Raw genomic sequence first — 16,442 nt, 5'->3', positions numbered from 1 at the left:
ACGCACACCCCATGGATGTGTTGTGCATTAGAATTACCCCTCAAATGGAGGCAGTACAGTACATGATGGTCTCTAAGCTACTCTCAGTGCAGTTTGAGCATAAGGATTTAAGCCTGCATGGAACAATCAGGTGGTTCTTTGAGCAAAACCTTTGAAAAAAGGAAAGACACCAACAGATGGAATTGAAAATAAGGTCAGGCATTGCTGGTAGCAGGAACAGAGTGAATTTAGATTAGGCCGTTAAATTACCTGTGCTGAAATTTCTTGACTCAGGGGAGTCAAGGAGCATCATGGCAGCATGGCTTAGTGGATAGAGCACAGGCCTGGGAGTCAGATGGACCTGGCCTCTAATCCCGCCTCTACCAATTGTCTGTTGTGTGACCTTGGGCAAGTCATTTCAGGGAGCAGTGTGGCTCAGTGGAAAGAGCCCGGGCTTGGGAGTCAGAGGTCATGGGTTCTAATCCTGCCTCTCCACTTGTCAGCTGTGTGACTTTGGGCAAGTCACTTAACTTGTCTGTGCCTCAGTTACCTCATTAGTAAAATGGGAATTAGGACTGTGAGCCCCACGTGGGACAACCTAATCACCTTGTATCTCCCAGTGCTTAGAACAGTGCTTTTCACATAGTAAGCACTTAACAAATACCATTATTACTATTATTATTATTTCACTTCTCTGAGCTTCAGTTACCTCATCTGTGAAATGGGGATTAAGACTGTGAGTCCTATATCAGGACTGTCCAATACAATTTGCTTGTATCCAACCCAGTGTTTAGTACAGTACCTGGCACATAGTAAGCACGAACACATACCATTATTATTATTATTATTATCAACGAATGAAAAAGCTTTGAGTGAGGACGGGTGTTTCTTTTCAGGTGCACAGATGTTAAAATGTATTTGAATTCACAATCATATTGGTATATATATCATAATTTATTGTGTGATTGATTATGTGTAGGAAATTGTTAATAGCATTAACTATATTTTACATCACTGAGAATGTACCTGTTTTGGTCTCTTTTATTTAATCTTGGGTATATTATTTCCTGTGGGACCTGTATTTTGCTTAGTACTGATTCTCTTAGCACCCCATTTTCATGGACCCAATTAAGGGTGCTAGCCAGGACTTTTGGGACTAAGAGTCAGCAATGGAGACCCAGACCAGGAAGTTGGAGTGGCATGAAGAGGATCTGGAGAGGGCACTACTCCTTAAAACTGATTTAGAAAGAGAATAGAAGAGAAGGAGAAACCAGCTGACACTGAATAAAGTATTAAAGGCCATTCCAAATATGAATCTCAGGTTCATCAAGCGTTCTGTATCTGTCACACTGGGGGTCAAAACCAGAGTTCATGCTCCAAAATGTTTTGATGGATGTCACCAGTAAAATGAAAGCAACCTTTAGCCTAGATTAAATTGCACCCTGAAGCAAATATGCTGTCTGTGGACTAGTGAAATGTGTTTTACTTACCTCCGAGGCTTAAACAAATAGATGGTTCCGCTGTAAAGATGAAGCTTCTCAGCATACCCTCCTGCTTATACCAGCTGAGAGGAACCTGCCCTGTTCCCACTATTGTAAAGCCCATGTAGGACAGGGATTGCATTGGATCTGCTTATCTTCTACCTACCTCAGTGTTTAGTGTACAGTGAGCTATAAATGAATGTCTTCATTATTAATTAGAGAAGCACCCTGACCTAGCAGAAGAAGAACAGCCCTGGGAGTCAGAGGACCTGAGTTCTAATCTCTCCTCCACCACTTATCTACTGTGTGACCTTGAGCAAGTCACTTAAATTTCTGTGACTCAGTACTCTCATCTGCAAAGTGGGGATTCAATACTGGTGCTGCCTCCTAATTAAAATGTGAGACCCATCCCCGGATCTGGTTATCATATGTCTTCCCTAGTGCTTAGTAGAGTGCTTGGCAGTTAGTAAGCACTTAAGTGCCACCCCCTCCACCTGCGCCTCGGACCCCATTCCCTCTCACCTTCTTAAAACCATCGCCCCTGCCCTCCTCCCTTCCTTAACTTCTATTTTTAACCACTCAATCTCCAAGGGCTCCTTCCCCTCTGCCTTCAAACGTGCCCACGTCTCCCCCATCCTAAAAAAACCCGCTCTTCACCCCACTTCCCCCTCCAGTTATCGTCCTATCTCCCTACTACCCTTCCTTTCCAAAATCTTAGAACGAGTCGTCTACAATCGATGCCTAGAATTCCTTAACTCCCATTCTCTCCTAGACCCCCTCCGATCTGGCTTCCGTCCCCTCCACTCTACCGAGACTGCTCTCTCTAAGGTCACCCATGACCTCCTTCTTGCCAAATCCAATGGCTCCTACTCCATTCTGATCCTCCTTGACCTCTCTGCTGCCTTTGACACTGTCGACCATCCCCTCCTCCTCCACACCTTATCTCACCTTGGCTTCACGGACTCTGTCCTCTCCTGGTTCTCCTCTTACCTCTCTGGCCGATCATTCTTGGTCTCCTTCGCTGGAGCCTCCTCCCCCTCCCATCCTTTAACTGTTGGAGTTCCTCAAGGGTCAGTTCTTGGCCCTCTTCCGTTCTCCATTTACACTCACTCCCTCGGTGAACTCATCCGCTCTCACGGCTTTGACTACCATCTCTACGCAGATGACACGCAGATCTACATCTCCGCCCCTGTCCTCTCCCCCTCCCTTCAGGCTCGCATCTCCTCCTGCCTCCGGGACGTCTCCACCTGGATGTCGGCCCGCCACCTAAAACTCAACATGAGCAAGACTGAGCTCCTCATCTTCCCTCCCAAGCCCGGTCCGCTCCCAGACTTCTCCGTCACCGTGGATGGCACGACCATCCTTCCCGTCCCGCAGGCCCGCAATCTCGGTGTCATCCTTGACTCGTCCCTCTCGTTCACCCCACACATCCTATCCGTTACCAAGACCTGCCGGTTTCACCTCTACAATATCGCCAAGATCCGCCCTTTCCTCTCCACCCAAACGGCTACCTTACTATTACGGGCTCTCGTTATATCCCGGCTAGACTACTGTGTCAGCCTTCTCTCTGACCTCCCTTCCTCCTCTCTCGCCCCGCTCCGGTCTATTCTTCACTCCGCTGCCCGGCTCATCTTCCTGCAGAAACGATCTGGGCATGTCACTCCCCTTCTTAAACAACTCCAGTGGTTGCCCATCGACCTCCGCTCCAAACAAAAACTCCTCACTCTAGGCTTCGAGGCTCTCCATCACCTTGCCCCTTCCTACCTCTCCTCCCTTCTCTCTTTCTACCGCCCACCCCGCACGCTCCGCTCCTCTGCCGCCCACCTCCTCGCCGTCCCTCGGTCTCGCCTATCCTGCCGTTGACCCCTGGGTCACGTTCTCCCGCGGTCCTGGAACGCCCTCCCTCCTCACCTCCGCCAAACTGATTCTCTTTCCCTCTTCAAAACCTTACTTAAAAATCACCTCCTCCAAGAGGCGTTCCCAGACTGAGCTCCTCTTCCCCCTCTACTCCCTCTGCCATCCCCCCTTTACCTCTCCGCAGCTAAGGCCTCATTTTCCCCTTTTCCCTCTGCTCCTCCACCTCTCCCTTCCCATCCCCACAGCACTGTATTCGTCCGCTCAACTGTATATATTTTCGTTACCCTATTTATTTTGTTAATGAATTGTACATCGCCTTGATTCTATTTAGTTGCCATTGTTTTTACGAGATGTTCTTCCGCTTGACGCTGTTTAGTGCCATTGTTCTTGTCTGTCCGTCTCCCCCGATTAGACTGTAAGCCCGTCAAACGGCAGGGACTGTCTCTATCTGTTGCCGACTTGTTCATCCCAAGCGCTTAGTACAGTGCTCTGCACATAGTAAGCGCTCAATAAATACTATTGAATGAATGAACAAATACCACAATCATAATAATGCAAAATCACACCGCAATGTAGTAGTGTGGAGTTATAACTGAACTGCTACTAAAACTGCTTATGTACTAAAAACATTTTAATATCAATGCTACTGGTATATTTTTTGTTTGTATTAGGAATCAAAAACTTGATTTTTGGCTGTTTGCTGTGTTTTATATTGTTATATATTTAGTTATTTATATTAATGTCTGCTTCCCCCTTTAGATTGTAAGCCTGTTGTGGGCAGGGAATGTGTCTGTTATATTGTTCTATTGTACTCTCCCAAGGATATTGAACTTTCCCAAGGGCTTAGTTCAATGTTCTGCACACAGTAAGTACTTGATATTAAGCAAACAAAATGCTGACCAAAAATTTTAAAGCAACATTTTTCTTTCCACTCTTCTGTGTTTATGCTTAGCATAATTATTAAAATGCAGCGCTATTAGAGCATGGACTTGGGAGTGAAAAGGTCATGGATTATAAACCCAGCTCCTCCACTAGTCTACTGTGTGACCTTGGGCCAGTTACTTCATCTCTCCGGGCCTCAGTTCTCTCATCTGGAAAATGGGGATAGAGCCTGTGAGCTTGAGGTGGGACAAGGACCGTGTCCAACCTGATTTGCTTGTATCCACCCCAGTGCTTAGAGTAAGCATTTAACAAATACTACAGTTACTATTATTATTATTATTACAGAGCACTGTAATTAATCAGTGACTTTTATTGAGTGCTTACTGGGCGCAAAGCACGGTACTAAGCACTTGGGAGAGTAAGGTATAACTGAGATGGTAGACACGTTTCCTGCTCACCACAAGTTTACAGTCTAGAGGACAGAGTAATATCATTGATTGATAAACGTATCTGTTCTTAAAATGCTAGGCCATTCTGCTTCTCTCACTTGTCACAGATGATGGGGACCACTGAATGTTCATTTTTTTTTTTTTCTGGGTGTTTCCTCACCAGCGGTATCTTGTGGCAATCCCGGCAGCCCAGCAAACGGCATGATCATCAGCAGTGATGGGATACTGTTTTCCAGCTCGGTCGTCTACGCTTGTTGGGAAGGTTATAAGACATCCGGGTTGACGACTCGTCATTGTACCGCCAATGGCACTTGGACGGGCAATGCACCAGACTGCACAGGTCAGTCAGTACCTTTCATCCTGAGTATTAGAATAAAAATCCCCTCTGCAGGGAAAAGTCTTGATCTTTTTTCAAAACGTTCCCATCATTGCAGAAAGTTACGAGTGCAGAAAAGATGACGCTGCAGAGGAATTTTCACCTTTAGATTTTTAGATCTTGATGTTTTTCCTGAAATGTGAACACATCTTAGAATACAGTGCCCTACTATAATAACAATAATAATAATGGCGGTATTCGTTAAGCACTCACTAAGTGCCAAGCACTGTTCTAAGCGCTGGGGATGATACAAGGTAATCAGGGTGTCCCACGTGGGGCTCACAGTCATAACCCCCTTTTTACAGATGAGGTAACTGAGGCCCAGAGAAGTGAAGTGACTTGCCAAAAGTCACACAGCTGATGAGTGGCAGAGCTGGAATTAGAACTCACAACCTCTGACTCCCAAGCCCAGGCTCTTTCCACTAAGCCACGCTGCTTCTCACAGTACTTTCCTTTTGGTCTCTCTAGCTTCCCATAATAACACGATCAGTAATTTGAATACGGGAATCACATACAGTACGGACCATGCAACAGTGTTGGTAGACACAGTCTCTGCCTACCAGGAGCGTACAGTCTAGAGGGGGAGATAAACATTAAATGCTGCATTAATTCCAAACACTTAGTACAGTGCTCTGCACATATTAAGTGCTCAATAAATACTACTGAATGAATGAATGAAATCAAATACAAATAGGTACATTAGGGCTGTGGGGTGGAGGGTGAGATGAATAGCAAATGCCTAAAGGGTACAAATCAAAGCTCATAGACAATGCAGAAGGGAGAGGAAGAGGAATTAAGGAATTGGCTCTGCCTCAGATTTACTGAACTATGTACCATACTGAAGCAGCATTGCCTAATGGTTAGAGCACAGGCCTAGGAGTCAGAAGGACCTGGGTCCTAATCCCGGCCACTTGTCTGCTGTGTGACTTTGGACAAATTATTTAACTTCATGAGGACTACAAGCCTCATGTGTGACAGGGACTGTTTCCAACCTGATTAATTTGTAGGTACCGCAGTACTTAGAACAATGCTCGGCAGATTGAAAGGAATAACCAATCATTTCTTTTATTTTCAACATCTGAGGCCAACTTTTTAAATTTGCCAACTAGTGGCTGGTTGCAGGCCTTAAGTCATTGCTAACCAAGTTGATCTGGCAGTTCTGGGTGAGGGTTGAATGGTCAAGCCATGTGTATCCAATACATGGAAAAACATAGAAATATCTTAGAGTTCTTGAATAAGCCTTCACACACTGAAAACATCTCTCCCTAATATATATAAAAATGTACAGAAATAGATAATTTTTAGTAACAGTTAAATTGTAATCAAAGGTCATTGAAAATTGTATCTAGATGTCCTTAGAGTGAGACGATTCCATCAACATGAGCATCTTCTAACCCGAAGGGCGGTGTGTGTGTGTGGGAGATGTTGCCTTTGCAATTTGTCTGCTCTGTGACCTTGGGCAAGTCACTTTAATTCCCCATGCCTCAATTCCCTCATCTGGTACATGGCTATGAAAACTTCTGAGCCCCATATAGGACACGGGATATGCTTGTATCCACTCCTGTGCTTAACAAATACCACAGTTATTCTTATTATTATATATGTGGCTGAAAAGACAGAGGTATGATGATCAGGTCTGCCCACACTGTGAATTTATGAAGTTCTGGGGACTGCTTTCTAGGTTGAGTCATGTGGTTACAAACTACTGGAGAGTCAGTCTAAAAGATCAACTACTTGATATTGACTTGAAAAGATAGCAAATATCGAATGCCACCAACATGATACCAGTGCCAGCTTTGTTTAATAAAAATGATCAGACATCTGAAGTGTCAGAGGGTCATTAGGCAGACACTGCCAGGGCATAGGTATTTCTATATGAATGAGTTGGTTCCATACTCTTTGGGATGGTATTTTCCATACAAATCTGAATTGATTTAACATTTACATCCTCACTTTGCAATGGTCAAGGAGAAAATATTGATAATCTTTTTTTTTGTTTAATACTAAGGGAACATCGAGGAAAATGTTGCTTTCCATGGTTTTAACTTATAGAATATTGCTTGATTGTGAATGGACTCTGGATTCTGCTTCTGTTGGTTTCTGTTGGTTGTGAATGGTTGAAATTTACAAAAAGATTATTTTGTTGTCTTTGAATTAGTTATTAGCTGTGGCGATCCAGGGGCATTAGCAAATGGCCTTCAATTTGGGCATGACTTTACCTTCAATAAGACTGTAAGTTATCAGTGTAATCCAGGCTATGTGATGGAACCTGCAATGGCAAATACGATTCACTGTACGAAGGATAGTATTTGGAACCAAAGTAAACCCATCTGCAAAGGTTTGTACTGATTTTTTATTTTAATTCTAGAAATATCATTCAGAATCACCTTTGAACCTATTATTATTTCCAATGTATAATTGATGCAGTTCTTTTAGTAAGAAATTGAAATGAGCCTAATCCAAATGACATATGTGCTGATTTCAGAAGTTAAATTTATTCATGAACTATTGGAATTGTGCATTCACATCTCTCAGCGAACAAGAATTAGAATTGCCATATCCTGAACAACAACAGTACTAATGATGAGATCCAATATCATTTTCAATACCGGAAAAGATGAATGTTGACTCAAATGTCTCGCCAATGTTTTAAAATGTTTCAGAGAAAATGCTACTCTCTGAGCTCTCTACTTTAGCTCTTAGCATTGGTGGTAGCTAATAGAAAATCCTAGTGAATTTTCCCTAATTCTCCATGCTTGATTTCTGTACTAACAAGCCATGTTGATTATTTTTTTTTAACCACAGTGGAGTATACACAAGGGAGTCTTAATCAGTATATAATTCATCTTAAACATTTGATATACGGCCAAATTTTCCTATGTCCTTGCCTAAACTAGCCTTCACTGCCTATCCCGCAAATGTATTTTTTTCTGTATATCTGACAGAGCCAAGAATCCAGTATGGGCTAATTCTTCTATGTTTCACTCTGAGAGACATTTTATTTTGCTTAAACAAGCAAACGAACAAAAAAAAATCACTGATGTGTTTCCATTAGCTGCATTCCAAGAGCATCACCCGAAATATGAATAAAATGCCTTATTCTCTTGATTGTCATAGTAACACAATACCATTCATCAGTTTTGTTTAAATGATGATGAGTTCTTAATCATTTAATTTATCAAAAGTAAATGAATAATCTAGAACATTCTTAAAACACTTTCCAATGCCTGTTTACCTATCTTTATAAATCCAAATTTCACTGTCTGTATAGTTCCTTGTGGAGAAGAAAATCCCATCCACAATATCTACCCCCAGTGGTACTATTAAATGTTTGGGAATGAAAATGTTAGTGCAATTTTCCACAACTATGGTCCAAAGCATATAAAAATATCTTTTCATGTGTTACTGTCCACCCCATGCATATACCTAAAAGTAGTCATTTCATTTATTTATGTATGTACATTTATATACATTTATATATATTTAATATATATATGTATTTTATAAATAAAATTGCTACTCTTTAGGTATAGAAACAAGTAAGGTAGAAGTTATATATATCAGGCACTTCTCCCTTATTGCTGTACCTAAAGAGTAGCAATTTTATTTGTATATTATGTGTATTATGTATTTTTGTATTATAGAAAAATAATTGTAACAATAATGTTAATAATATTTGTGATATTTGTTAAGCACTTACTATGAGGCAAGAATGCTACTAAATGCTGGAGTAGATATGAAATAATCAGGTGAAACCCACTAAATTCTTAAACAGGGCAAACTTAGCAGCTTTCTAACCACCTCAGTTTTTAAAGAAAGGAATTTAATTTTAATACAAATGTAGAGAAAAAGGTAAAGGCAGACTATCTAAAATCTTGCACTACTCTAATTAGCCAAGGTTTGATACATTCGTAAAAGCAGTGTTCTTTAAACACACTACCTTTCTTGACTCGGCTTACTTCTAAACACTGATCATGAAGAAAAGAGAGAATGAAGCAGGAATAGGATGGCTGTGTGTGTTTTTGTGGCTCTTAGGATGACTCCTACTTGTTGGTCTCATCTCCCCAACCAACATTGCAATGTCCCAGAGAACTTTGGGGTCTTTAACAATCTTTGTAAGTATAGGTCACAGGAGAGAAGAGCTGAAGGAATAACCTCATTACGTCTCTTTTGGGCTCCTATGCTCAATCAGTCAATCGATGATAATTATTAAAGGCTTCCTGGGTGCAGAACACTCAATCAATCAGTGAATCGTATTTACTGAACGCTTACTGTGTGCAGAGCACTGTACTAAGCATTTGGAAGAGTACAGTACAACAATATAAGCAACACATCCCCCACCCACAGTGAGCTTGCACTCTACTAAGCACTTGGGAAAGTAGTCTATACACGGATTGGTATACATGATCTCTGCCTTCAAGGAGTTTATAATCTACCGTGATTATAGTTTCTTCATCATTAGAGGCTTGTAAATTTCAGCAACAAGGCTCTGCCAACGAGCCTCCGGATAATGTCTAGATAAACATGGTTGTACACTCCCAAATCAGATAGCTTGATGAATTGAAGAGTTGAGACTGCTTATTCCAGAGCACCCATGATTTAAATGCTTTGGAGGCCTGAACTGTTGGGTTTGACTCTATTTTCAACTGATTGAAAGGTTGCTTTCCTTAAAAATTGTGACTACCTCTTGGCTTAATCAACTACATACAGTATTTATTGAGTAACTGTGGAGTATATCAACACATCACAGTATTTATTGAGTGCCTGAATATTCTAGCCCTGGAAAGCTTAGTGGTCTAGCAAAAAGACCAGAGGTCTGGGAGTCAGAGAAACTAGCTCTTCTAATCCTAGCTCCAGTAGTTGACTGTTGTGTGACTTTGGACAGGTCACTTAACTTCTCTGTGCCTCTGTTCCTCATCTGCAAAATGGAGATTTGATACTTGTTCTCCTTCTCACTTAGTCTGTGAGACCCATGGAGGACAGGGATTGTGTCCAAACTATCTTTTATCTATCCCCAGTACTTAGTGCTTAACAAATGTTATTGTTGTCATTATTTATCATATTAATCCATAGGAAGCAAATGGCAAACATGAAACAGAGTAGGTGCATTTCATTTCAAACAGGAGTTTGCAATCTGATGGTTTGTTCTTTTTTTTTTTTTTTATGATCCGTCATATTCCACTGTTAAAATTTCTCTTTCTGTTTTTCAAAGAAATGTAAGTACCTGGGAGAGGTAGAAACTCTCATTTTTACTGAGGGCTTATCCCCTTGAAATCACCAAGTTTTTGTTTGTTTTTTTTACCTCCACTCACTATTTGTTAAGGGAAAATGATAGATACTTTTTCAGAGGTTCAAGGGATTAAGAAGATAAAAATGATATAAGTTACCTAATGAATTGCAACCATTGAAATTGCAATCCTTGCAATTCTTTTCTGTTAGTGTCTCAGTTGTTAAAATCAGAAGCCACTCTAAGTTTCCACAGAAGCATTAGAGGTACTTTTGATATCACACTGTGGTAGCCCATCATTTCTATTTCATGCTACCTCAATGAAAAAGAGAGCATGCAATATTTTTTTTGTCTCCGGAATAGCTATCATGTGTGGTCAACCTCCTCAAGTGCAATTTGGAAGAGTGGAAGGATCCGACTACCAGTGGGGCTCCAGCATCAGTTATGGATGTGTGGAGGGCTACCAGCTTTCAAATCCGGCTATTCTTTCTTGTGAAGGACAGGGTGTGTGGAGGGGAGATATTCCACAGTGCCTGCGTAAGTAATCATAGCATCCTAATTACTGCTGTATTTTCTGAAGTGTCGTGAACATGCGGAAGAATATAAAATGAGATATTCTGTAGAATACCCACCTTACACTTAGTCTAATAAATTATGCAACATGCAAAATTTAGTGTTGCCGATTATTTTCTGCAAGACATAAATAACTCATCTACGCTCTGCCTAAAACGCCTCATCTTGTGAACATACGGACGGCAACCATTCTCCCAAAAGATAGCTTCAAGTGAAAAGAGAGGAGCCCAAGTTTTGCTTTCAGGAATCAATGATTGATGACCTCATGATCACATGTTAATGCAATGCCCTTTTGTTTCTCGGAAGTATTGTGATGCTGTAGATGTTTAAAGAGAGTAACGGAGAATCCAAAATGAACTGAGGGGCCTAAAATGTATTACTTCCCTGAGCTCTCTGTGGAAAAATAAGGGTTTTCTGTTTCTCTCTTGCTCCAGTTCTACAGAAATAAAAATGAATGAGTAAAACCCATTTACATTTTGGGTAGTAAATATATGAATAAGGGAGTGCCCATGTAGGTACTCTGTTGCCTTCTGAGAATGAAATTTATTTAGGAACAAATTAAGAATGCACAGATGAATTGATTTTTGTTGTGCCCCCGATTAGCGATTTCTTTCTCCTTAACGACCTAATGTTGTTCCTTTCCATAGCTGTATTTTGTGGAGATCCTGGCACTCCTGCAGAAGGGCAACTTAATGGGAAAAGCTTCACCTATAAATCTGACGTCTTCTTTCAGTGCAAGCCTCCTTTTATATTAATAGGATCATCAAGAAGACGCTGCCAAGCAGATGGTACTTGGAGTGGAATACAACCTACCTGCATTGGTAATCATTCTGATGTCTCCTGAATAAGATCTTTTTTGGAAGAAATTCCAGACACTAGTACTGGATCATTTTAAATAGGGGCCCACAGAGGAAAGCTATTGTACAGCTCTGAGGGGATAACAAAAGAGAAATTTAATGCAGTGAGTCTACGAAAAATGCTGACATTAAAATGTTCTCCTGAGAGAACGGCAGTCCTATATTCTGATTTCATGACTTGGGACTCATCAGTTTAGGATCCCACCTTATACCTAGGTCCTTGAATAATATCCACTCTTTTCCCAATTTCTGCAAATACACCATCAATCTTTTTAGCTCTCCTAGAGAGCAAGAGAAAAGTGTCCTGGATTAAGCTTCTTCCCAAAACCTTTTCTTCCTTCTAAATTATCCAAAGTCATTCATTCATTCAGTAGTATTTATTGAGCACTTACTGTGTGCAGAGCACTGTACTAAGTGCTTGAAAAGTACAGCTCAGCAACAAATACAGTCCCTATCCACAAGGGATAGAAGGGGGGAGACAGACATCAAAACAAATAAGCTGGCATCAATAGCATCAATATAAATAAAATTGTAGATATATACACATCATTAATAAAAAATAAATAGAATTATATGTACATATAGACACACAAGTACTGTGGGGTAAATGGGGGTAGAACAGAGGGAGCAAGTCACCTTCATACTCACCCTACTAATGGGCTGGAAACAAGAAAATGAGATCAGTATCTCTTTCACTTAATTTTAGACTCATTAAGGCTAATTTTATACTGGTATGGTTAATCCACAGGTTTGCCCTAAACATCTGTGGAGCTGAACAATTTTTCCCTACGTACTTGCAATCAAAAGAGAGCATCATTTTCAAAATCAACTTCACGTTAGAAATAATCACATACAATCTTTAGTTTTCATAAGATATTCAAGTGTTTGCTAGCAATTGAGTATAATTATTTCTCTTGTGATAGTAACACCATATCTATGCCTTTCTTCTTCTCCCCTATAAATTGGTTGCTCTTGCTAACACACTGTTTTCAAAAACTGGTCTGTTTCAATTTTCCCAATAACAGCTTGATGTTATAAGCAACTCAGTAGTTGAAATGTTCTGTGATAGCTCGAGTGGTACGTGGCACGTGCTGAGTTTCCATCTGTTCGAGTCTTGAAGCCTTTTTATATTATCTTTATGGATAAATCAGTTGCATTATATAACCTTGTGACAGTGGAAGGAGATTGTCTAGTATTAAAATTAGGAACTGGACCCAAATGAAATAGCATCCCACACTATTGCATTATAGGTTTACCATTACAGATTATGGGAAAAAAAAGTGGAGTCTGACAACTAATATAGATGAATGAATATGAAGGTTGATAAATGGGAGACTAAGAATCTTATTTTTCAATCTCTGTCTAATATTTCAGCTATCTAGTAGAAGCAGACAGTTACATTTCTCTTTTAGAAATACTCCAGGTTGATTCCCCAAGGCATGAAGGTCCAGTTTAGTCCCATATTGGTTATTTTTTGCTTTAGCTCTCTTTGTTCTTGCTGGTAGCTCCTTCCAAAACCTGTAATTTAATGGATCTTGGCTCGGTGGGGTAAAAACATTGTCCCCCTCGACCATTAGGGTTGTTCCAAACCTTGGTGCCGTACATGGAGGTAGCCAGGAAAAAAGGTTGGTATTTCTGCATTTTTCCATTGGAAAGCTTTAAATGCTTATAATCAAATTATTCAATCATTCAATCCTATTTAATGAATGCTTACTGTTTGTAGACCACTGTACTAACTGCATGGACAGTACAATTCAGCAACAAAGAGAGAAAATCCCTGCCCACAATGGTTCCTAACCTGCATTTAAAGGTGTGGTTGATGCAAAACAGTTAATTTTTAGAAAAAGTGATGTTATTTACAGTCCTTTATCACCTCTATATTGTGCCTCAGTAATGTCCTAAGCAGTCAGACAGTCAATCAGTCATATTTATTGAGCACTTATTGTGTGCAGAACATTGTACTAAGCGCTTGGGAGAGGACAATAAAACAATATGAGACACATTCCCTGGCCATAATGAGCTTATGGTACTGGAAAGAACATGGGTGAGGAGACCTGGTTTCTAATACTGGGACCACCACTTGCCTGCTGTGTGACTTTGGGCAAGTAATTAATTTCTACATGTCTCAGTTTCTTCATATGTGAAATGGGGACTTAGTTCCTGTTCTTTTCTCCAGTTTAGACCTTTAGCTCGATGTGAGACAGTGACTGGGCCCTAGCTATTTCTCCTACCACCCCCAGGTTTAGCATAGTACTTGGCATAAAGTAAATATTTAACAAATAACCACAATTATCATCATCCTTACTGTTACTATTAGTATTATTATTGTTGGTATCATTACCCAAGCATGTAAAATTCAGTTTTGGTACACTGTAGATCTTGGGATGGATTGATCCTTCTGTGTTCAAATGAAAAATTTCCCCAATCAAGTTAAATAAGCATCTTGTCTATATCATCTGTTAAGTACTCTTGGGTGTGGTTATTTTAAGTAACATACATCTTTATCAGCTCCTCAATAGATTGTGAATATACCAAATCCTAGGCCTGAGGTTTTGTTATGTTTTCTGTTTTTCTAAATCTCACAGCTCATTCTCTAGGCCCCTTTCTAAAGGATATTAGTAGTAGTGATAACAATAGTATATATGATAATGATGGATCTGTTAAGTGCTTACTATGTACCAAGCACTGTTCTAAGCACTGAGCACTGCCACCTACTGTATTCTTATCCTGGCTACCCCCTCATCTCCTATTCTTCCACTCCCCTCTCATTCTCTTCCACTAGATTTCCACCCCTGCCTCAACCCCATAACACTTACGTATATATCGGTAATTTAAGTTATTTATATTAATGTCTTCTCCTCTCTAGACTGTAAGTTTTTTGGGGGCAGGAAACATTGTACTCTCCAAAGTTTTTTTGCATAGTGCTCTGCACACACTAAGGGCTCAATAATTATGATTGATTGATTAATTGTATGCAAAGCAATGTATATAGAATCTTGGGGGGATAATTCCATGATAAGCATTGGACACAGTTCCTGGCCCCCAAGGATTTCACTGGCTAAGCAAAAAGAAAGGAATTGAGATTAGCAAAACACAAATAAGGTGGTGTGAAAGGAAGCAATACAATAGCCAAGGACCATAATAAATATGACAAGAGCAATAAAACATTTTGGCTAATTGAATGGAATTTCAGGACCCTAGTGGGTAATAATAATTGTATTTGTGAAGTGTTAAGCAGCCAAGTACTGTACTAAACACTGATATGGAAACCACACAATGAGATCATACATAATACACAACAGAGAATCCAGCTGGTCTGGAGGAGCTGTGGAGCATAGTGGATAGAGCCCGGACCTGGGAGTCAGAGGTCCTGAGTTCTAATCCCAGCCCTGCCACTTATCTGCTCTGTGACTTTGGGAGTGTCACTTAACATCTCTCTGCCTCAGTTACCTCATCTGTAATATGAGAATTAAGACTGCAGCCCATCTAGGACATGGACTGTGTCCAACCTGATCATCATGTATTCCCCCCAGCTCTTAGTGGCAATTCAATTCAATTGTCTAAAATGGCATTTCAGTGGAGAAGTTGATACGATGATGTCTCCCCACCTAGACAATAAGCTTCTGGTTGTATTGATAGTAATAATGATGATGGTATTTGTTAAGCGCTTACTATGTGCCAAGCACTGTTCTAAGTGCTGGGATAGATACAAGCTAATCAGGTTGTCCCACGTGGTGCTCATAGTCATAATCCCCACTTTACAGATGAAATAACTGAAGTACAGTGCTTAGAACAGTGCTTGGCACATAGTAAACCTTTAACAAATACCATCATCATCATTATTATTCTTATCTTTCCATAAAAAATTATTTTTCTCCATGTATAATGGTGTCCTTTATTTAGTTGTTAGTTCCAACACCTATCTAGAGCTGTAGTTCGCTACAGAGAAGCAGCATGGTGTAGTGGATAGAGCTCGGGCCTGGGAGTCTGAGGGCCATGAGTTCTAATCCCGACCCCGCCATATTTCTGCTATGTGACACTGGGCAAGTCACTTCATTTCTCTATGCCTCAGTTACCTCATCTCTAAAATGGGGATTGAGACTGTGAGCCCCATATGGGACAGGAACTGTGTCCAACCCGATTTGCATATATCTACCCTAGTGCTTAGTACAGTGCCTGGCACATAATACAGTGTCTGACACTTAAAATACCATCATTCCTATCATTATTATTATTACCCTTGAGAGTTCCTGCTAAATTGTTCTCAATTTTCAAATCAACTACATTTTGCTCATCGAGGTCCTTTAGAGACAAACTTTACATGTTCATTAATTATCATTATTAAGTGCCATCGAGTCTTTTCCGAATCACAGCAACTCCATGGATACACTTTCTCCAGAATGTCCTGTCCTCTGCCATAAACATAACCTTTCTAATGGTTCTCCCGTTATCATTGTTATGGCCTCTATCCTTCTAGCTGCCAGTCTGCCTCTTCCACCTTTTCCCTGGACTTTTCCTAACATTACTGTCTTCTCCAGAGAATTATTCTTCCTGATTATGCTAATCTATATCAAATCATTTGGCTTTCCAAAGAACACTTTGGTTTAATTTGCTCCAAAATCCATTTGTTTGTTTTCCAGGCAGTCCATGGTATTTGCAAAAAGCCTCCTCCAACACCACATTTCAAAAGAATCGATATTCCTTGTCCCGTTTTTTCACTGCCCATCATGAAAATCCATGCATTGTCACTGGAAACATCAT

At 40.5% G+C, this 16,442-nt stretch overlaps 1 protein-coding gene across 1 annotated transcript in view; it reads left to right on the top strand.

Annotated features, from left to right (window-relative positions):
• CSMD1 (CUB and Sushi multiple domains 1) overlaps positions 1-16,442 on the top strand; it is a 1,410,881-nt gene that overhangs the window by 1,359,170 nt on the left and 35,269 nt on the right. Inside the window, exons 59-62 of the mRNA XM_029051790.2 lie at positions 4,812-4,988; positions 7,183-7,362; positions 10,615-10,788; positions 11,472-11,645. Of these exons, the coding sequence (XP_028907623.1) occupies positions 4,812-4,988; positions 7,183-7,362; positions 10,615-10,788; positions 11,472-11,645 (705 nt within the window). The remainder of the gene's footprint in view (positions 1-4,811; positions 4,989-7,182; positions 7,363-10,614; positions 10,789-11,471; positions 11,646-16,442) is intronic.

Source organism: Ornithorhynchus anatinus, chromosome X1 (genome assembly GCF_004115215.2).
Source record: "Ornithorhynchus anatinus isolate Pmale09 chromosome X1, mOrnAna1.pri.v4, whole genome shotgun sequence".
In the NCBI taxonomy this organism is placed as follows: domain Eukaryota; kingdom Metazoa; phylum Chordata; class Mammalia; order Monotremata; family Ornithorhynchidae; genus Ornithorhynchus; species Ornithorhynchus anatinus.
The sequence above is the reverse complement of the archived record's forward strand: the minus strand, read 5'-3'. Positions and strand labels throughout refer to the sequence as shown.